This window comes from Hipposideros armiger, unplaced genomic scaffold, assembly GCF_001890085.2.
Source record: "Hipposideros armiger isolate ML-2016 unplaced genomic scaffold, ASM189008v1 scaffold_224, whole genome shotgun sequence".
NCBI lineage: Eukaryota > Metazoa > Chordata > Mammalia > Chiroptera > Hipposideridae > Hipposideros > Hipposideros armiger.
In genome coordinates, this window is record NW_017731574.1 from 2,012,252 (window position 1) to 2,035,385 (window position 23,134).

A 23,134-nucleotide genomic window follows, 5' to 3' on the forward strand; every position below is an offset into this window, starting at 1 on the left:
ATGAAAAGACAAGCCACAGACTGGGAGAAAATGTTGGCAAATTAGATATCCAGAAAAGAACACTTAAAATTCAACAGTAAGAAAATGAACAATCTGAGGGGAAGTTGGCAGAGCAGGAAGCTCAGGAATCTGTCTCCCCACCTGGACAACAACTGCTCAAGCTGCATTTGTCTGATGACCCTCTTCTGGAACTTGGGAGTCTGTTGAAGGCTTGCAATTTCCAGGAGAAGGCTTGGATAGTAAATTGGCAGTTAATTTTGGTCACCTTCAGCTCTTAGCACAGTAGCATCTGTCCCTCTCCCACCCACCGCCATGCCAGGCAGCTGCACACAGCTTGCAGGAGCCAGGGTGAACAGGGAGGACCCTGTCCTCCAAATACTGGGATCTGAGCTGATTGCTGATTCTGATCACCAAGGTGCAAAGAGGCAGGAAGCCATTGTTATTGCAGCTCCGCCCACTATTGCATGTCTCTCCCCTACCAGGTAGAGTGACTCCCAAGTGATTTAAAGGGTTCCCCCCTTCATTTTTCACTTTTCCCCTTTTGGGAGCCAGACATGAAAATCAGCATATTCAAAAACAACTGTATACTGGGGGAAAATTAGAAAGTGACTGCACATGCCCAAGGAAAGGCTCAGAAAAGATGTAAGAAAGGACCTAAGTTTATACCTCAGGCTGAATTCTCAGCACAGAGATAGCCTACAACAATCAGTACAATAAAAATAATAAATAAAAACAATAACAAAAAATAGCAAGGGGATGGGGGAGAATCTGATTCTCATTGTTACCACATTAGATTCAAGTATTCAGTGCTCAACAAAAATCATAAGGCATACAAAGAAACAGGAAAGTGTGGCTCCTTCAAAGGGGAAAAAAAATAAACAGAAACTCTCCCTGAAAAAGACTTAATGGAAGATATACTACACAGATATTTTAAACCAGCTGTCTTAAAGATGCTCAAAGAACTAAAGGAAAATGTGGAGAAAGTAAAAAAAACAATGTATGAACAAAATGGAAATATCGATAGAGAGAAAACGTAAAAAGAAATTCTGAAGCTGAAAAGTATAAACAGTAATACCTCGGTTTGCGAGCATAATTCGTTCTGGAAACAAACTACTCATATTGCAAGACATTGCTTGTTTACCAAGTTAAAATGTATTATTAGGTTGGTGCAAAAGTAACATCTATTACTTTTGCACCAACCTAATAGAAACGTTTGCTCACCTTGTGAAACACTCGCAAATCAAGTTACTCACAATCCAAGGTTTTACCATATATGAACTGAAAAATTCACTAGACAGATTCAAAGCCAGATGAGAATAGGCAGAAAAAAGAATCAGCAAATTTGAAGATAGGACAATGGAAATGATTGAGTCTGAGGAATAGAAAGAAAAAAGACTGAAGAAAAACAGAGACTAAGAGACCCGTGAGGCACCATCAAGCAGACCAACATCTACATTATGGGAGTCCCAGAAGAAGAGAATATTTGAAGAAATAGTGGCTGAAAACTTCCCACATTTGATAAAATCATGCATATAAACATCCAAGAAGCTCAAGGAACTCCAAGCAAGATGAACTCAGCAAGACCCATACCAAGACACATTATAAACAAACTTTCAAATGCCAAAGACAAGGAATCTTGAAAGCAGCAAGAGATAAGTGTCATTACATGCAAGGGATCCTCAATAAGATTATCAGCAGATTTCTCATCAGAAACTTTGGAAGCCAGAAGGCAGTGCACTGATATATTCAAAATGCTAAAAATCAAAACAAACAAACAAAATTCCCCTGTCAAACAAGAATCCTATATTCAGTAAAACCGTCCTTTAAAAGTGAGACTGCCCTCCACAGCTGAGATGCTGAACAACAGCTCAACCTGGAGCTGGGCTGCCGTGAGTCGCTGGCTGGCGACGGTGTAGGCTGCAGCCCCTGTGGCAGTGGGTTGCCATGGGCTACCGTGTGTAGCCAGCAGCCAGCATGAGCGGCCAGCAGCCACAGTGAGCGGCCGTCCAGAAGCCGGCGACTGATCTGCCTCGCCTGGGAAGAGCGCAATGATGGTGCCAACTTGGGCCAGTGAAGCAACGTCCTCCACAACTAGACTGAAGAACAAAAACGACAGCAACTTGTCTGTTCCCCTTCCCCTGATTCCCCAGGGCTGTTCCCATCCCCCAATTCCCCAATAAAAATCTTTTTTAAAAAAGGTTAACATATGGGCAATTATAACAGCTCGTATTATTGTAACAATGGGTTGTAATTGCAGTTTTGTTTTCTACATGACTTTAAGAGACTAACACTTTCAAAGAAAACAAACAGTGTAAAAACTAGTATTACAAACTTTGGTTTGTAACTTCAAATCTTGTTTTCTACACAATTTAGGAGACTAACACATTTAAAAGAATTTTATGTTTTGGGGCACACAATGTATAAAGATGCGTTTTGTGACATCAATAACTGAAAGAGGCTGTGCAGTGGTCACGCCAGCTCCTGCTGTCTGTGGACCTTCTCTTCGTTCCTCCGACTGTGCTGGATGGACCTCAGGGTCCAGACCCAGCAAAGCCACACCCTTCTCTCCGCAGCCAGTGCATGCTGACTGCGTGCAAGCTGGTCTGTGTGGTGGGCAGAAGTGGGGACCGGAGCTTATCAAGTCAGAGAGGGCCTCCTGCTCATCCCCGGCATTGTGTGCTCAGTTTCGGATTTCACACAGTAAGAAAAAACCTTTACGATCTTATTCCAGGCAAGTTGCATAATTCTACTGATTCTGAGGAGCGTTTGTTTTACATTTAGCATCTCTGAAACCGGGCTGTGTTTTACTGTAGACGGTGACTTGGATTTGGGGAATGACGATGACTGCTGTCTGCAGCTGTTGCACTGACGGCCGGTGACACAGTGACCAGCCCTTGAGCACAGCAGCTGCCAGCATGCAGGCTCAGTGACCACGGACACGTAGAGTGCAGAGTCAGCGTGTTCCTGAACCAAAACCAACTCTCTTTCAACTAGAGCCCTTTGAGTCCCTCATCTACAGCTCAATCTGACCTCTTCTTAGGCTCACCGACACCCTGGGGTCCATACCATAAAGAGGCACATTCACCAATCCTAACTCTCGTACAGATTTGCCAAGGAGTCTCCTCCAGTCTACAGAACACAAGTATCAAGTTACTAAGATACCCCATCTTTTTCTTTATGCCAAAAAAGGCAAGGCATTTTCATTTCTTGGGGAAGAGGGGAAAAATGAACTACCAACATGGAGCTTTAAACACACACACGCCCGTTACGCATCTGCTTATGTCATACAAACTCATCGGACAGACCTTGGGACAGTAAGGTCAATTTAATTTTGGTGGTTGACATGTGTAAATTTTAGAGACAAGGGTATGAGGGGATATCAAGGGTGAAGAAGATAAATCAGGAGAAGGGGAACAGTGTGAGGAGAATAATATCATAGAGAAACAGCAAATAATCTAAGGTAAAATCTTTCACCTGCATCACCAGGCCACGTGCAGAGCCAGAGCCCTGCAGGGGTTTCTGCTGGGATTTCTCAGAACCACTCAGAGTCGACACCCACATCCGCCGGATGAGGAGCAGGGCTGGGCGGGTGGTCAGCGGGATCCAGTCCCTGTACTCTGGGGACCCCAGCTGTTCCTGAGGGCATTCCGCGGGCAGGTTGGATGGGGCACGCCGCCAGACCCTGGGCGCCCGGCAGTCTCATGTGACTTCATGCCACACTTGTTTTCCATAAGGCAGTAAAAAATCTGGGCTGTCTTTACAGGGGACTCCCCATCTCGGTGCGTGTAGGAACATCATGTGACTGAGGGCACACGCACCTGCACATGAGTGCCACTCCATTTTACTGTGACCAGGGCCATGCCCAGGAGCTGCCAACACGAGAATGAATGCTTCCTCATCTGAGTGGTCTGAATCTCAAAGACTGCAGTGTCTGCCCCAACTCTGCACTGTGTTCCACTGGCCTAGTAACCTACTGGGAACAGCACCATCAGCAGCAGGTGTTGCTGGGAAGCCCCCAGGTGGAACGACACCTACCCAATTTACCATGAGGGGATGGCTCTGCCCCTCTGTGGTGGAGGGCATGCTAGAAGAGGTGCTGGGATCCAGACAGGTGAGCAGGGCCAGGATCCACGGCACAGCCCCCAACCCTGGAGGCCCCTGGGCCCACTCCTTTGCTATGTGCTTCCACTGGGTCCTAAGGGCTGTCCAGCTCAACACTGCCCACTGCTTGGACCAGAACCATCTGGTAATCCACGTAGGGGTGAGCCAATGGGAGGAAGGTGACACTCCTTGCCCTGCATTTCTGAGCATCCCTTTAAAGGGCATCTGGGGGGCAGGCTCTGGTTGACCGCTGGGAAGAGCGGGGCACAGGGCAGCTGAGTACTCGCAGGCATTTGCTTGCATGGCAGGGTGACAACTGGACTTACTTTTCTGTGTGAGATTTCCCCTTTAAGGTCATGCCACCTCCTACCTGGCCCTTGATAGAGGTGACGACCCCACCACAGCCAAGGGGCAAGGAACTATCTGCTGTTTGTCTGAAGTGAGTGCCTCTGTGGCGGTGGCACTGTTAGCAAGGTGGGGCACAGCGTGTCCAGGCCCCACCGTGGGTCACGTGCAGCAATTGGCGGCACACACAGCGACAGATGGCAGCGACAGGGGAGGGGACGGGAGATGCTGGTGGCGTGGGGAGGAGAGGCACAGAGCAGTCTGCTGTCCAGAGTGACAGCCTGCATATGGGTAAACTACGAGATAATTAATTTTTAGGGGGAATAAAAGGAAGCAGAGCTCACTGCTGCTGTCCTCCCGTTCCAGCCCATGCACGTCTCACGCGGGTCTCTTTGCATCCTCAGCAAGAGATGATGATTCTGTATGAAGGCCTGGTTACCCTGTGCATTATGTACAGCTGTGAAGCCCTTTATCTGCTGATGGACCCCATTGTTGCTGGCTGGCGTTTGGCTCTCGTGTAAGTGAGCAATTTCAAAAAATAAAAAAATATATAAATAAAGAGAGTGTGTGGGACGTGCTCGCCGAGTTTACCGGCGTGAGCCAGCTGGAGGCTGCGGCACATGAAAGATGCACCGCAACAAACAAAGCCGCAGATCTGGGCAGGCGCGTTAACCCGGCCCAGCAGGGAGACAGCAGACAGAGGAAACCTTGAAGGTGGAACCACTTCAAACGGTGCAGAGAACCTCCCCGTGGGGGAGGGGGAGGCCGCCCGCACACTCTTCCAGTGCCTGAAGTCCCACCAGACAAAGTTGCAAGACTCAGGATGCGCTGGCAGCAGAGCCGCAGATGGCTGGGACAACTGAGCGCCCTGGGCTGCTGGCCACGTTACTAAGCAGCCATGGCCAGGGCAGCCACACTCTTGGGGACAGTGGTGTCACTGCATGAGGATCCATGGTGAGAGCCCAGTCTGCGCTCTGTGGGGCACACAGGTGTGCTTTACCACACACCCAGGACAAGTGAGTCCCCTTCCTGACCCATAACGGGCCTCGCCCCTGCCTGCATGGCTGGCTACTGGGTGATGTGGGCATGAGAGAGCCCCTTGCTCTGGGCCCACAGGAGCTAACGGGGATCCTTCTGCTGTCTGGAAAGTACCACATGGCCCAGCTGCCCGTCTGCCCTGGAGGGCGCCCCTTTTCGGGGCATACAGAGGCCAAAGAGCCCCAGCCACTCACTCGTGATTCTCGGTGGTGGGTTCTGGCTGGAGAAGCACCGAGTGCTCTCAGGCTACAGAGGCCTGAGGGACACCTGCACTGCACTGGTGTGCCACGAGGGGCGCCATCGCTGCTGACACCTGTCTGCCCATCCTGACAGCAACATGGGGCTCGGCACCTGGCCCAGAGGGGTCTCCTCATGTGCTACTTGGATGCAAGAAGTAAGGAGTGCATGGGAGAAGCCGAGGCCATGGTGCTCACAGCAGGTTGGCCCTGGGGAGGCTCTCATGAAGGTGTCCTCCCCGAACCTCCGTGTTCTATGCTCACTGTCACCACACAGTGCACTCTTGCTCAGTCAAGCATACTCTTTCTGTGATAAGCACTACCTGTGCTGACATGGTGCCTGACAGTCAGGTCTCAGGGCTCGGTAACCATATGGCTAAGAAGGAGGTATTTCCAAGTTCAAGACAAGCAAAGGAGACACCTGACCTGAGGCTGAACCTGCAGTGGAGGGAGGATGTCACATGTGACATCACGAGGTGGCAGACAAGGGGAACACCATGGCGTGGGACAGGAAAGCTCGTGAGGGTGTTACGCCAGTGAACGCCGATCCCGTGCCACGGTCACGTGAGGGAGTGCCACTGTGGGGTGTTTTGGGTGAAGGGCCATGGCTGTGTGTGCGTGGAGAAAGGGCGGCGGGCGTTAACAACAGGAGATCTGGGTGAGGGGCGTGTGGGGGTTCTTTGTATTGTTAGTTTTGCAACTTTTCTATGAGTTTAAAATTACTTCCAATAAATAATAATAATAATAATAATAATAATAATAATAATAATAAACCACTTGAAACAAATCATCTTCCGCCATCCTGACGTTTGAACATTAAAAAGTCAGTGCTTACCAGTCTGGGCTGCACTAAGTGAGAATTTATAACGTATCAGAAGGACTGTGCTTGGCAATTCCCTTTTTCAGAGACAGTACCAACACTTCTCAGCAGCACATTCACAATCCACATCAGAACCGGGCGGACTGCAGCCTTGTGCAGCATCAGAGGCCACCCTCCACCAACAGTCACCACGTACGTGGCAGCTTCCTCCTTTGCTTATTAGTAATCACAGTCCCCAACGAGGCCACAAGTTAGTTCCCGTTTCCTCTGAGACGTGTCACTGAATTTGACAGAAACGTGTTTTCTTCAGGACGGCCTGGGCCCCGCAGTTTTCATGCCTTCAGGCCTAACCCTGCCCTGGTCGCATTCTGCTCCTGCTGGTGGTGCTGATGGGGTCTCGGGAAGGCCCAGGCACGGAAGCGAGGGCCCTGATCTGCTCGGAGCTGAGGCCGCATCTCAGGAAGCAGAGAGCCCAGGTGGAAGGTTCCACGTAGGTCACTGCCCGTGTCCTGCTCCGTTCTCACTCTACAAAGTGCCGGGGTGGAGGGAGAGTGAAATGTATCTCTGAGGCCCCCATTTTTAAAGGATAGAGGAAGTATGACAAACACCACCAAGACACAAGAGGGAGGTGCCGCCACTCTATCCATGGGTGAGACCACAAGGCCCAGTTTCTGGGCTGCAGTCCTCATAGGTAACATGCTTGAGACTAAATGTCCTACTATACTGGAGGTGGGGTCAGGCAACAAGTGCCATGGCGGCGGGAGCTCCTTCAAGCAAGACCACAGGACAGAGAAGCAGCTCCCTGCAGCTGGCACTTAACCAGGGGTCCCTCCTGTGGTCCTGGTCACCCCGGGGGTTGTCTCTGCCTCGCTCAGCCTTACTGGCACAGAACCAAACACTAGGTCCAGATACACCATAATCCCACGTGTGGGACAACAGGCCCCCTGGTGTCTCTTCGCATGGAGTGGTCCTCAGCCTCCATTCGGCCATTGAAGCAGTTCCAGTCTGGTCTGTCACACTGTTCCCTTCATTGAGTTGGAAGCCTTGTTCTAGAACAGACTGTCACAAGCGCTAAATCTCCTTTCACATTTAGACAGTCAGGGTGCGTCTGTACGGGGCTCACTGTGCAGGGAGGAAGAGACCCCCGTTCCCCTACGCCCCCTCCAGCCTCCACGGCCCGTCAGGCCCCCAGGCCATGGCGCCCACGCCCCCAGAGCCCCCAGCCTGTGGAACGAGTGCTGCCTTCTCCCTGATTGTCAAGACGCTCCAGGCTGGGGCTGCCAGCTTTCTATTTTAAGCACCTTTCAGCGCACAACTGTCTATAGACTGAAACAATCAAAGATGGGAGAGGAGGAGCTGTCAGATGGCCCACTGCTTGTCACTGCAGGTGTGAAGTAGTTAAAATTGTATTGTGATTTAAAGAGGGAGATGCTCCCCACCCCCGTTCTGTCTGGCAGCACCTCTGCTACTTCCAGCAGAGCAGGCGCGCATGGAGGCCAAGCCATCAGATGACCGGCACCTAGCAGAGGCGGCACAGTCGCGGATGCTGCTGCCTGTGCCACTAGCGTCTGATGGACCCCCCCACCTCCACTGTTCCTCTCTCTGCTGGGTACCTCCTGATGGAGCAGTGCCCCTAAAACCCGCACCCTGGCTTGCACTCTCAGCTGGCTGTCCCTGACCAGGCATATAGGCTGAGCATCCGGCGGGGAAGCGGCCATCAAATACAGGGAGGGCTGGTGACTGACCTGGGGGTAAGCAGGAATCTACAAGGAGGCAGGGGGGCAGGGTGTGGTGCAGGGCACAGGCTGAGAGCCAGAGAAGAACCCCAAGGTGTGGGTGTGGCTGAAGGCTCTGGACCAGCAGGGGAGAGACAAGAGCCCAGGCAGACGGTGGTCAGGGAGTGACAGCAATGGCTCAGGACCCTCAGGGTGGCATGGAAGCTGCCCATAGGCTGCAGAGGAGCAAGGCCGTATCTGGAGGCCATCACATCTGGAAGGGGAGGCTGAGAGAGTAACAAACCAGCGAGGGCCCTCCATGTGGGTGGCTAGAAGGCTTTCTTGGGTAAATAGAATACCTACTTCTTGATGCCATTCTGAAAATTTTCATAAAATTACACTTAAAAGCACCCAAGTTCCACCTATCTGCTCGCAGAAAAAACGTTCAACAAAAATCCGCTCAATCCTCTCATTTCAGGCATGGAAACTGCGGCCCACAGCGGGTGGCCTGTCCTCAGGCCCTCCTAGCGCAGGTGAGTGCAGAGCAGGGAGACTCACCAGGGCAGCCGTGCTCATACAGCAGGAAAAGCTGGAATGAGGACTCACTACTCTCATCTTTTGAAACCTCGGGGTATCAGAAATCCAATCAGTCACACGTGATGTGTAATACGGACATCAGCCATAGAGAGAATAATTTCCTTTTAAATCAGAATTCCATTTCCTGCTAATCCCTAAACCTTTCTGTGATTCCCCTTCATTTATGATCAGCACATTTGTAGCTATTAAAATCTTCACTGACATAAGATAACAATGTTCTTTTCTTCTTCTTCACCCTTGCGAATTTTAGACTAATATAGAAACTAAGAGAAAGAGCTCCCAATGATTTCAGTAGAAGTGGGTAACCTTAATTCTAAGGGCATTGTGAATTGGCCTAAAGGGCTTCAGCTGGAGCGGCCACACCTGCCCTGGGAGCTTGCGTTGGCATCCACTCTGAGTGGGCGCCAGGGTGCTGCCAGCACAGAATTTTTAACCAGATCTCACCTACAACAACTTCTGTTTGAACTTGGGCTGTCCTCGTCCAAGGCTGTCATGACCCACCTCAAAGCAACCCCAATGGACGGAGCCTGGGGAGGAGCCAGGCAGAGCGCTGGAGGTCGGGGCACTGCTGGGCCGTGGTTGCCCTCTTAGACTGTCTACGCGGCGGGCAGTGCCTGGAAACACTGGTGGGCACCCTCGGTAAATGCCAGCCAGCATCTCCATTGTCCAGGAGGGCTGTCCCTGAGCAGTGGGGACTCTACTTCTAAAGCAGAGACCCTCAAGCTCGGTGACTGGCCTGCTGGGCAGTCATGACCGTGAGACACTCACATGTTGCCAGCTGAGAACAGAGTGACTCACCCTGGTGTCCTTCTCGTTTCCTTCTACATGGAGGACGTAGGGGCATCCCTCCTTCTGCGTGTTTTCTGTGACAATGCGCACCTCGACACCTGGCAGTGGGGTCCCCACAGAACCTGCCGGAAGAGAAGCATGAGACACAGGAGATGGGGTCAGAGGGGTTCCGAAGGTGAGGATCACATGCCTGAGGTGTTCAGATTCCACCTGTGGTCCTGGTCATGCACAGAGGGGAGAAGACCCGAGCACCAGGAGCACGGGGCCTCACGCGGAGCAGCGGGTGCCCACCAGCTGCAGAAGCAGCAGTGGGCGCCACCAGTGTGTGAGGCCTGGCTCCTAATGCTCCAGACAGCCTTCAGGTCATCTCGGGAAGGCCTTCCGGCACCCAGGGCAGGACGCTGCGACGGCTTCCACTTGTGCCCCAGCACCTGGCTCGGTAATAACGGCACTGAAGTACTCCTGTCCAGAGAAGTCCCAAGAGGCACTGATGCAGGAAGATGGACAGTGAGCAGGGATCCTCATGCCAAGGGGATAATATCACTGGCATTCTGGTTCACTTATTAGATACCCATGGTTTGTTCAGTGTCTTCATCTCACCTGAAGCCTCCAGCGTGGTCAGCCAGCTTACAATCAAACTCTGAATCTATAAAGGTAAGGCAGGTGGCCAGGACGTGTCCCACCGCCACTGTAATAAATGACTAAGGCGGGACAGAGATTCCAAGATCAAATGCTCAGCATCTATGAGAATTCACTTCCAGGTTTCAGGCCCTTTATTTTTACTGCTGGAATCAATGAGGATTTGTCAGAGGATAAATGTCCCAGGCAGCCGGGTCAGCAAACTCTCTGAAATCACTCAGTGTCCTTGATTCAAGCCCTTCGCAAGTCTGTTATGTCAGTCTCGTTTTGCTACAGCAGTGCTGACCTGAGGTCCTAGGGGGCAAGGCCTGGGCCCCATCACCCTGGTGAGCTCTCAGCTGTTCCATGTCCTGGAGGCCTTGCTCCTCAACTCTGGTCAGAAATCTGTGTCCCTGTCCAGGCAGCAAGCAGACAGACCAGCATCCTCCCATTTCTTTATTTTAAAAATTACTGAAATCTATATAAGATACAATTGATCCTTATAAAGTGGCAATTTGGTGGCATTTAGCACATTCACAGTTGTGCCATCATCACCACCATCTAGTTACAGAACTTGTCATCACCCCAGAAGGCAGCCTGTGCCCATCAGCAGTCACTCCCCACCCCCTGCACCCCAGCAACCACTAATCCAATGTCTGTCTCTACAGCTTTGCCTGCTCTGAACATTTCATATAAAAAAGAATCGTATGACATATGTCCTCCCATCTCTCCTTGGTGGCATATCTACTTGGAACCGTGGCCACACAGGCTCCAGGACACTCAGGACGTGAGACAGCCTGGAAGCAGGGGCATTTCATCTCCAGTGTGGAGACAAGACATGGGGACCAGAGACAAGAGCCAGCCTGTGAATGTGGGGACGGATCCAAGCCCAGCTCGCTCTGATCTTGAAAGCCTTGGCCTGACCCTGGGCGCAGTCAAGACCAACTGCCATTCTGCACACTTTAAATTCAGTTTCCAGTTGACCTCAAGGGCATTATCTGCTCTAGATTAAATGACCCCTTTCTCTGTGGATCTCTGTTTCCACTGACAAGTTGAACTCCTATCATCTGCACTGCTCCCTCCTGGACCTCATGGTCTGATGAGGACTGACAGATACACCAGCGGAGTGGCTCAGGCGGGGCCATAGCCCTGGCTGCTGGGATGCCCACCAAAGCTGGGGGTCCAAGTTCTCCAGATGCTCCCAACTGCTTGTGTTTTACGGTCAAACTTCAGTAGGCTGACCTTGGCTTCAGCCCTTACTAACTGAAATGTTGGTCATCATTTACAATAAGTGTGTGTGTGTGTGTGTGTGTGTGTGTGTGTGTGTGTGTGTGTGTGTGTAAAAGCCACGGGACAAAGGGCTTACGGAGGAATTGGGCAGATAATGTGCAGAAGAGAAAGGCCGTGTGTGAAAGGCAGGGCTGAAGCCACACAGGAGGACGCTCAGACAGGCCACGTTGGCCAGGTGCCCCTGGCACTGCCACAGGCCCTGTGGAGCTGAAAACGCTCCCATAATCTGTATTAATAAGATGTTTCTTGCTGCTTGAACAAGGGTGATGCAGTGCTGGGCAGGGTGATTAGCCTGAATAATGAGAAAACATCAAATACTGGAAATTGATTTATTACCCTCGGAGACTGGTCAGATATGATTTCTTCAAGTACCTGCCAGAGATAAAGAGTTCCATGAACACACCTTAAACAATCAGGCAGAATGTGATTACTGCATCAGGAGGCACTTCATCAACTTAAGTACAGAATCTTAAGCAGGACCAACCACCTCACTCAGAAATAAAAGCCTGCTTGATCCTTTTCCCTTCCTTCAGAGGAACTGTCTTAGCAGCAGGGTGATGCCCACTCAGGCCTGACTGAGCGCTCTCAGACAGCGCCGCCTCCTCAAGTGTGAGCCCTGCGCTCACCGCCCCAGGAGGAAGGACGCTGAGACTCCTTCCAGGCCCGGGGACCACAGGGGGATGCTTGTGGACAAGGGAGCCCTCCTGGGTCTGCCCACAGGGCAGGGGAGGCACATGGCCACCCCATGCTGCGCCTGGTCAATTGCAGTAGCTATGGGAGGCACCTGTGGAGAAGGTTAAGGGCTTGGTCCCACCTTCAGTGGGTTACTTCAGTGACTGCCAGTTACAAGTGGTGTTGCCCACAGCTTGTGTCTGACGTGGTTACAAATCAGGGGTTACCACAATCCCCTCCAGGGGTTCAATAATTTGCTAGGGCAGCTCATGGAACCCAGGAAAACAGTTTACTTACTAGAAGGCCAGTTTGTTATAAAGGATTCAACCTCAAAAAAAAAACAGATGGAAGAATGCCTACGGCAGGTATGGGGGAAGGAGCTCCGAGCTTTCATGCTTCCCAGGCGAGCCACCCTCCCAGCACCTCCACGTATTCACCAGAGGTGGCATAATGGTATGCAGCAGGAACCACTGATTAAATCACTGACCACTGGTGATGAATTCCACCTCCAGCCCTTCTCCTCTCCCAGGTGGTCAGGGTGGGGCTCAATTCTAACCCTTCAATCACCTAGTTTCATTCCCCTGACAACCAGCCCCCATCCTTAGGGGTTTTCCAAAAGTTATCTCATTAACACAAACTCAGGTGTGGTGGCAAGGGACTTGTTATGACCTAGGAAATTCCAAGGGTTTTAGGAGCTCTGTGCCAGAAATGGGGACAAAGATCAAAGATATGTTTCTTAACAGAGAGGGACCTATGACCTTCCTTCTCAAAACGCCCGCTTCCCTACCACTGCACTCCACCTTTCACCTTTCAATCCACTCATTTCTCTTTCGAATATTTTTTTTTTAAAGGAAGAAACCTCCCTCCACACTCTCTTCCTGCTCCTCTCTGCTCAGTTCAGTAAGGCCTCTTCTGCCCTCTCCAAGTAAAAGTTACTAACTGTTAAGAAGATCTATAATGAAAGTGCTGACAGAATCTTCATTAATCATGGCATCACAAACACAACAATAAATTCTCAAAGCAGAGACAATAACTTGAGTTTTACAGCCCTGTTGATGGCGTTAAAGTGAGGTCCACGCAGATAAGAGACTGAAGCAGGTGGTGGGGCAGCCACAAAGCCCCAGAAACCCCCCACCCCACCCCACCCCACCCCATTCCCAAGCTGGTCCTGGCAGTGCAGGATCAACTGGGTAGGGGCCACCCTCCTAGCACCGCGGGGACAGCGCCCCCTCCTAGAGCCAGCCTCCTAGCGTCCATCTGGGCAGCAGCACTGGCCGCAGTCAGAGGCGGCGTGTCATTCTTCCACCTCTAAAACAGTTGTCAGCTCTTCCCAGATAACTTTAATTGGCCTGCAGCTCTGTCCAGCATCTGGGGAGCGAGGCTGCTCTGCAGCTGGTCCCAAGAGAATGGAAACAGGCCGATAAGGTCCTGGAGCTCCTGTCAATGCTCCACGGAGTCCCACTGCAGGAGCCATTAGCGCCACTGATCTCAACCTCCAATTAGATCGTCATTAGGTCCAGCAGCGCTCAGCCATGAATTATTCATCTCCCTTCACTGTAACCGCAAGGGACACAGGGAATGAACAATCGGATTCAACCCAGAGCTTAACACACAGCAAACATCTACCTTCACGCAGTGAGTCTCTCTTTTGAGACTGACCCTGCCCTTCTGTGCACCCCCCTCAGGTTTTCAGAACCTTTAAATGGATCCTGGTGGTTGTTAGGGTTACCATAGGAGCAATGTTCAGAGGCTGTGCAGGCAGCAGGAAGGAAGGGGACTCCAGAAACGACCCCCACAAGGCCAGGAAGGGTGGTATGGCTGTGTCCCCAGTGAGAAGGGGTCACAGGCTGGGGCTCCAACACGAGTCCACAGCCTCCGGCTGAAATTAATCCAGGGAAGGGGCACGAGGGCTGCTTCTGCAGAAGAGGGAACTAGGAGGTTGAATTCCAAGCCAGCTTCCTACGTGCTCCAAGACACAGATCTCAGGCAGACGTAAATCAACGACACAGCAATCTCTCTGGAAGACTTGAGATTCCACTAGGACCATCCCTGCAGCTAAGCCCACGGCAAATGAAACACAGGTTGTGCTTTACACGAGTTAAAAACCAGCCTGCACCTATTCTTCTTGCATCTCACTGAAGTTCAAGATAAACTCACCATTGTTCTTCTATCTTCCTTTCCCCCCATACCAGTGAACTTTCCATGGAAGAAGAAAACACGTATAAACTCTAGCCTGGGGGATAGAAGGGGTCTCTCTTCCACTAGCGATTAGAGACCGCCACTCTGCCTATGGATGGCCTTTGTTTCCTTACTTACTCTCTGCTAAATATGCTTACTTTTCCTTTAAACTCTATATAGGCTCATGTTTGAATTCTTTCCAATGTGGAGCTAAGGACCCCTTTTTCTCTGTAACAAAAATGAGACCCAGCCCAGGAGTCGAGGTGCAAGACCTAAAGGTGCAAAAAACCCCTCCTCAACCTGATTTCTCCAGAAATGATGCTCAGAGATTGTATTTTAGGGATTTTCATGTAGCACTCTTGAATTTCATGTTGAGGGTTCCTTTGTTTACTTTTTTTCCAAACCAAAGAACTGGCACTGCACTCAACTCTTACAGGCAAGCTTTACAGACAAGAAAAAAAATCACAGATATCTGATTCCAGTGCACAGAGGAGAAACTACACCCAGTCCGCGTCCTGAGGTTCTACACACTATCTGTGAGGCCTGAATAAGAGCTGTTGCTATAATTTAAGATTCAGGAATTTCTGCCCAATAAACCTTGGGATTCGGGGTCTTTGGGTTCTGTCCACTCAGAGGGAACTAGAGAAGGCCAGGCCAGTCAGGGACCCTCTAGGTGTACCCCTCTCCAGGGTGGCTGCTTCCCCACCATCCTACGGTGAGCCCCTAGCTGGGCCTCCGGGCCTCTGGCCTGTACTTTAACTGCCTGCCTGCAGATAGTCCCCGAGTCTCCTTCCTGCAAGATGGTCCCTGCACTGCCCTTTGCTCGCTCCATCCTGTTCTGGCTCCTGGTCTTGGCTTCTCAGCCTTGTGTTTGATCTTGTTATTAAAGCCAGAAGGTTTCCTGTCCATTTTTTTTTGCCCCCTCTCTCCTCCTTCAAATGGGGCTATCTGCTGTGCCTCTGTGCTCCACCAACGTGGGCATCCTTGCCTGATGGTGTGAACGTCTGCTCAATCATAGACCCGCTCCGTGGCCTTGGGCAGGTCACATGATTTCTTGAAACCTGTCTTGTTCATCAGTAGGTAAGGTCACCCCTATATAAGGGGCTGTGCTGAAGAGAGTTTGGCACTTCTTAGAAAATTGAGTACAGACCACCTTCTAACCCAACAATCCCACTCCGAGGTGTTTATCCAGGAGACGTAAAGACAGATAGATGCTCACATAAAAACCTGCACACCCACGTTTATAACAACTCTGCTGGTAACTGTCCAGAGCTAGACACTACCCAACATCCTTCGGCTGGTGAACAGGTAAAAAAAACAGCGGCCTGTCCACACCACGAATCCTATGTGGCAATGGAAAGAGATACGTGATGACACGGATGGCCTCATACGTGTCCTGCTAAATGAGAGAAGCCAGCCTCAAAAGGTTATGTCCTATAGGATTCATTTATATTACGTTCTTTTTTTTTTTTTTTCTAATTGGGGAATTGGGGGAGGGGAACAGTTTTGGGAACAGCCAAGTTGTTGTTCTTCAGTCTTTGTTGTGGAGGGCGCCAGTCACCATCTGGCTTCCTGTTGGCAGCACGTGGCCTCTAAGCTCAAGGTGCTGGGTTCAATCTTAGTTGCAGGTGGGCATAGCCACCATCCCATGTGGGAGTCGAACCAGCAGACTTGTTGTTAAAGAGTGCGTGCTCTATCCATTGAGCCATCCGGGCAGCAGCTCAGCTCAAGGTGCCAAGTTCAGTCTTAGTTGCTGGAGGGTGTAGCCCACCATCGAACAGGCNAAGGACAGCAACTTGTCTGTTCCCCTTCCCCCAATTCCCCAGCACTGTTCCCATCCCCCCAATTCCCCAATAAAAATCTTAAAAAATAAAAAAAGTAAAACGACAAACCAGAGACTGGGGGAAGAAATTCACAATACAGATTTTCTGACCAAGGTCTTTTATTCTGAATATATAAAGAAAGCCTACAGATTAATAATAAAAAGACAAACAATCCAATTTAAAAATGGACAAAAGACTTGAAGAGGCATTTCATAGAAGGGCATCTTTGAATGACCAATAAGCATATGAAAAAGTGCTCAACATCATTATTCATTAGAGACATGCAAATTTTAACAGGGAGGCAGAGTTACACATCTACCAGGATGACTGAAATTTTAAAACCTGACATCACCCCCTGTTGGCTAGGGCACGGAGCACTGCTGCTGTCGCCCTGCTGACAGGAGCACAGAATGTACAACCGCTTTGGAAATGGCTTGGTAGTTTCTTCTAAAGTTACATGCAGGGCCCTACGACCCAGTAATTCTATCCCTGGGTATTTGCCCCAAATAAATGAAAACATACATGTGCAAAAAAGACTGACATGAGAATGTTCCCGGCAGCTTTATTTATAAAGCCAAACACAGAAACTGCCCAAATGTCCATCAACAGGAGAAGGAATGAACAACAGTGGGAACCTTGGTGATAAAAAGGAACTAAGCACTGACACATGCAATATGGATAAATCTCAAAGAAATATTATGCTCCACAAAAGAAGCGAGACACAGAAGAGTACAAATGCTATGGTCCATTATACGCAAAGTTCAAGAGCAGGCACACTAATTTACAGCAGTAAAAATCAGGAGGGGCGGCTGCCGCTAGCAGGGTGACTGGGAGGAGGCATGGGGGAACCTCTGGCGTGTGGGGATGTTCTATATCCCGACCTGAGCATGCGTTACACAGGTGTATCCATCAAAACCTACTAAACCACACACTTAGATCTGTACATTTCACTTCATGCGCACTACACCTCAGTAAAAGGAAATGAAAACACACCCACCTGAGTGGCTAGAACGGACAAGGCTGACAATACTACGTGTGGGTAGGATGTGGAGTAATGAGAGTGCTCTGACAGTGCTAGTAAAAGTATAAACCGTGCAACTACTTTGGAGAAACTTTTGGCTGTTCAACCAAATATACGCCAAGCCCAGCTAGTATCTAGCAGTGTAGGCGTAGATCCAACAGAAACGTCTACAGCAGCGGTTCTCAACTTGTGGGTCATGACCCCTTTGGGGGTCGAACGACCCTTCCACAGGGGTCGCCGGGTACTCGTATGCGGGCGTATTTGAATGTGGGCCTGGAGACGGATAGAGGAGTGGTGTCTCGGTTCCTAAGACCATCGAAAATATGTGTTTCCCGATGGTCTTAGGCGACCCCTGTGAAAGGTTGAGAACCGCTGGTCTACAGGAAGATCTGCATGAGAACGCTTATAGCAGCTTTATTTCTTTTTTCTTTTTTTTTTTTTTAAGATTTTTTATTGGGGAATTGGGGGGATGGGAACAGTGCTGGGGAATTGGGGAAAGGGGAANTCGGCTGGCCCCTATGTGACACTCTTGAAAGAGCACAATTACAGGAAAAGAAAAACAGGTAAGTACCGACCTGGCCCTGGGATGGAAGAGGTGCTGACCACACAAAAAGGGAAAGGTTTTGAGGCAATGCAACCCTTCTATGTCTGGAGTGTGATGGGAGCTCCCCAACTGCTCACAGAACTGAATGTGAGAAGGGTAAATTTCACTGTATGGGAAAGATAAGTGGATGTACAGCTATCATTGTAAAGGTAGGATTGCTTTACTTTTACTTCTAAAGAGATATTGCTTGCGTTTTGGACATAATGGAGAGGAGTTCTCATGAGGACTAGAAGAGGGCCAAGAACAGAACAGAATACAATACAACACAACTCAACCCCATCTCGGGCCTTGGGCTCTGCTTGCAGATTCCCTGTTAAGGACCCAGGAGGTGAAGGCCTGTTTAAATACAAGTCAGAGTGGAACATCTTAGAGAAGGCTGGACAGGGAGACCAAAGGACAAAAACCTGTCTAGAGCAGCGGACCATCCAGACGTATGCAGGTCACTGAGCACAGGCACTGGATTTTCTCCCCCCTCCCCCCCACACCTGTCATCTCTCCTGCTGCCACTGGCCTTGTGTGGCTCCGGGCACCTGGATGGGAGGCTCTAGCCAGCAGCCGATTTGGCCAGCAGCCCATTTGGCCAGCACCCGGAGAAGGTTCTCCTGGCCCAGCAGGGTAGCATCCTCCACAGACTGGCCCACCTGAGGGGCGCAGAGCAGTGGGGAGGCCACAGCTGGAGGGCAGTGCGCATACCTGGCAGGCGAGCTGCGGGGGTCAGCGGGTTGGACAGAGCCATGCCGATCTCGGTCATCCCGTACCTCTCCAGAAGAGTGTGGCCTGTGATGTTCTTCCACTTCTCCAGCACAGGCAGGGGCAGGGCGGCTGATCCCGAAACCATCAACCTACCCGGCAAATCGGAGGCAACCTTAGCTTCTGCAATGATGCTATTCTTCAGTGCAATAAAAAACAATGTAATACATTCTTCACTCCACACCACTATTTTAAAATTCATGATTCAAACTGTAGTTGGGACTAAAATTTAACTTTGTTCTTTGAAAAGAATTTGTTGGGTATATTTTAGGATGCAAACAGGTCTTTAAAAGGAATGAGTAATCAAGGTAAAAAAAAATAATTTTAGGGTCTTTGGTGGCATTCTTTGCAAATAATTAACATGCTGTTCACAACAACCCTAAATAACAGCAATAAGAAGATGATTACAATAGAATTTAGTTCATGGATAAAATGCTACCAGGTCTGAGGAGTAGGATTAGCAGACGAGAGGAGACAGCCCACAGCTGAGGGACATACGCAGTTTTATGCTAACAAGCTCACAATGGTGACAATGACATTTATGTAACATCTGAGAGCTTCTAACTGCTCTGGCGTACACCATGTCACTTAAGCATATGTGTAGAAAGGAAGAAGCTTTGGGTTCTAGCTCTAGCTGAAGAAGTAACAATCACTGTTTCTTTACAAGGGTGCACACCTCACAAGGACCTGCCTTGCCACGAGCCAAAATTCGTGAGGTCTCAGGACCTCTGTCACCCAGGAATCCAGGAAACCCTGATTTCTCCCTCTATTTGGTATCATTCCTGCCCAGGGTTCTGTAGGGTTGGGTAGAATGTGCTCCTAATCCTATTTTCATATTGGTGGCTGAGAACGAGACACCTCCATCAACAGCTGCCCAGCCCCACAATGCCATGTGAGAGGGTGGGCTGGTAGGTGGCGGGCGGCAAGCAACATCAGACAAGGGCTGTAGTTCCATCAAAACATCTTTACAGAAGAGGAGCAAAGAAATGGTGGGAGCAAAATCATAACAACACCAAATATTGGTCTTGGGTAATCCAGAATTCTCCCTGGGAAACACAGTGCCCTTCCTGTGTTCTCCCGAAGGAGTAGGAACCAGAGGCATGGAGCGACACGGAGGCCACAGGGACACACACACAAATACATTTAGAATTTTAAATTCATGTTTGTGTAGCAGCTCACTCACCGCGGTGTTAAAGAGTTGTGCTTTCCACAGGCATAGCTCCTTGTGTCTCTCTGGTGACACGTGTCTGTTGGGCCTGTGAAACTCACCAAGCTACCCACCTTAGGTGTGAGCGCTAAAGGTCACACTTCAGGAACAAGCAGGGAAAGGAGCCTGCCATGTCTACAGGTTCCTGCGAGAGTGCAGAACACACTGCACACCACTGAAGGACCCCAAAGACTCCGGCGTGCCTCTGTCAAGGGGGCTGTGATAGGGCCCCCAGCAGGGAGGACTCCAAGAGGGAGGACTGTGGAGGAGAGAAATGATACAGAGGGGGCAAGGGGGGCACATAGATGTGGGGTCAGAAAGGACGGGATGGAGACGGTCAGTCCTTCACTGTCCTTACCTTCATCCTCAGACTCTGCCATAGACAGACAAGACAGAGAGACTACAGACAGAGATATACATGTAGATAGCTCTAGAGCGGGACAGGACAGAGACACAGACATAAAATACAGACAGATCTACAGAAGATGCAGATATAAATATGTAGATGTATATTTTAAAGGAAATGGAAAACACTGCTTCCTAAAACTTAGCAGCACTGATTTATTGGAAATAACTTCTGTTTGCTGATCTTGAAGACTTTCTGAATGGGAAGATGGACTGTTTTCATTTACCTGATCTTTTCTTCACACACTGCACGCACGAAATCCTGGACATGAGGCTGGGTGAAATGCTTGTCATAATAATCCATCAACTTGGTGTATATTGTAGGCACTGCCATAAATACATTTATTTGTGGAGTTTCAGAACTTAAGAACTTTTCCCAAACCTAAAAAGAAAAAAAGCACAGAGCAAAAAGATGAGAAAACACACACACATGTACGGAGGCCTCCGGTTCCAGGAACAGTGTCCTTCAGGGAAGCCACTCCTTTTTGGAAGTATCAAAGGGTCCATGAGCTGCTCCCACCTAAAAGGGCATCTTGCTTTCAGAGGGTGACAACACCTCTGGCCATTCCCATGGAAGCTGCCCTGTGTCGGGAGACATCTGTGTCCAGGCTTAGGGGTGACCTGTGAGGAGAGAGAGGGTCCAGAAAGAAGTGCATGGACACAGTTCCAGCCTTGGATCTGCCATCAGAGGAGATGCTGGCACCTCAGGCTCTTCCAAGTGGCACCAGTGAGCCTGAGAGTCAGCACAGTGACTGGCACAGAGGGGCACGCAGCAGATGGTGAACAGATGACGTCTTCTGTTTATTGGAAAAAGTCAAGCAAGTTTTGTATTTTGCTCTGTAACAGATGTTTCTAGTTTTAATATAAAGATGTTTCAAGTTTCTCACCAGTTAAAGTGCTCATGTGTTATTGCTAATCTTCAGAAAAAGCTGGTATGTTATGCTCATTCTGTGGTTCTCTTCACAGCAGCATCGCTGTGTAAGTAAGCTGGTGGCCAGGATGAAGAGCGCACAGCTCACAGCGCAGGGTGCCCAGTACACTGAATGCAGACAGAGCTTGTCCCTAAAGCATTTGAAACTGGAAAAATGGAAACTAAGGCTATGATCCAACCTAACCCACCCCAATTTCTAATTGGATGGTAGCAATTAGCTCCTTACCTTAGCTGCTAGACAGAGGAAAGGATGCCTCTCCAGGAAAAAAATAATATTCTTTTAAAGACAATGACTGGCATCCCCCTCAAACTACAAAGCATGTAAGGAAATAGAAAAACGTGGCCCAGATTAAGAGGAAAAAAAAAAAGTCAACAGGAGCAGACCCTAAGAAGATCCAGACGTTGGAATTTTCAGACAAGAAATCTAAAATAATTACAATAAACAGACTAAGGAATTCAGAAGAAAAGATGAACAAAATGAGGGAAAATCAAGGATTTCATCAGAGAAGTGGAATTGCAAAAAGAACCATTACAATACTGGAAAATATACTACCTGAAATGAAGATAATATATTGGATAGACTTAACAGACTAGATGCAGCAGAAGAAAAGATAAAAGAAGTGAAAAACAAGTCAATGGAAATAATCTAAACTGAAGTCCAGACAGGAAAGAAAAGAAAAAAGAGTAGAGTGAGAGCAATGTGTCGGCCACATGAAACAATCTAACAGGCTCTAACTGGTGTCTTAGAAAAGGAAAAGAGAGGGAGCTAAGTAAATGGAGAGATACTCCATGTCCATGTATTTATGGGAAGACTCAATATTGCTAAGATGGCAAGTCTCTCCAAACTGAGCTACAGCTTCATAGCATTCCTGCCGCCCAAACCCCAGCAAGCTCTGTTTTGCAGAAATTGACAAGCTGAACCTACAATTTACATGGAAAGACAAAGGGCCCAAAGGAGACAAAAGAAACATGAAACGTAAGAATAAAGATGAAGGACTCATACCTCCCACTCCAAAACTTACTCTAAAGCAAAAGTGATCAACGCAGTGTGGACACAGAGATCAATGGAACAGATGAGGGTCCAGAAATAAGCCAATTGATTTTTGACAAAGGAGCCAAGTTATTTCAAGGGAAGAAAGAATAATCTTTTCAACAAACGGCTGAGACAAGCGAAATCAGCATACAAAAAGATTAATTTTAGACCTTGACCTCACCATACACAAAAAGTAACCCAAAGTGGGTCAGAGACCTAAATGTATGGCCTAAAACTATAAAACTTCTAGGGAAAAAAACACAGGAGAAAATCTTCATGACCTTTGGTTAGGCTAATTTTCTTAGATATGATACCAAAAGCACGATCTATGAAATTTAAGAAATTTATAAAATTTGATTTCATCGAAGTTAAATATATGTGTCTTTCAAAAGATACCATTAAGACAATGAAAAGACAAGCCAGACTAGGAGAAAATATTTGCAAACCATAAATCTGATAAAGGACTTGTGTCCAGAATCTATTAAGAAGCTGTAAAATTAACAATAAGAAGACAAATAACCCAATTTAAAATGGGTCAAAGAGCTGAATAGACAGTTCACCAAAGTAGATCTATGGATGCAAATAAGACCAGGAAAAATGCTCAACATCATTAGTCATTAGGGAAATGCAAATTAAAACCACGAGATACTTCATATCCACTATAATAATAATTTACAAAACAAATAAACAAGTGTTGGTGAGGATGTGGAAAAACTATATCTCTTATACACTGCTGGCGACAATGTAACAATACAGCACTTTGGAAAACTGTTTGGCAGTTTCTTAAAACATTAAACATAAACTTACCACACAACCCAGAAACTCTATTCCTACACATCTACTTAAGGTAAATGAAAATATGTCCACACAAGGATTTGTAAGCAAATGTTCATGGCGGCGATAGTCTTTTTTTTTTTTTTTTTTTTAGCTGAGCCATCCTGCTACCTGTTGGCAGCTCAGC

The 23,134-nt window shown here is 48.8% G+C and overlaps 1 protein-coding gene across 2 annotated transcripts in view; it reads right to left on the reverse strand.

Annotated features, from left to right (window-relative positions):
* The window catches only part of ACSF3 (acyl-CoA synthetase family member 3), an 88,666-nt gene that overhangs the window by 33,279 nt on the left and 32,253 nt on the right, over window positions 1-23,134 (reverse strand). For both annotated transcript variants that reach the window (XM_019654550.1, XM_019654551.1), the window contains exons 3-5: window positions 20,437-20,591; window positions 18,541-18,689; window positions 9,651-9,763 (exon numbers count right to left, since the gene is read on the reverse strand). In XM_019654550.1, coding sequence (XP_019510095.1) covers window positions 9,651-9,763; window positions 18,541-18,689; window positions 20,437-20,591 — 417 coding nt within the window. The remainder of the gene's footprint in view (window positions 1-9,650; window positions 9,764-18,540; window positions 18,690-20,436; window positions 20,592-23,134) is intronic.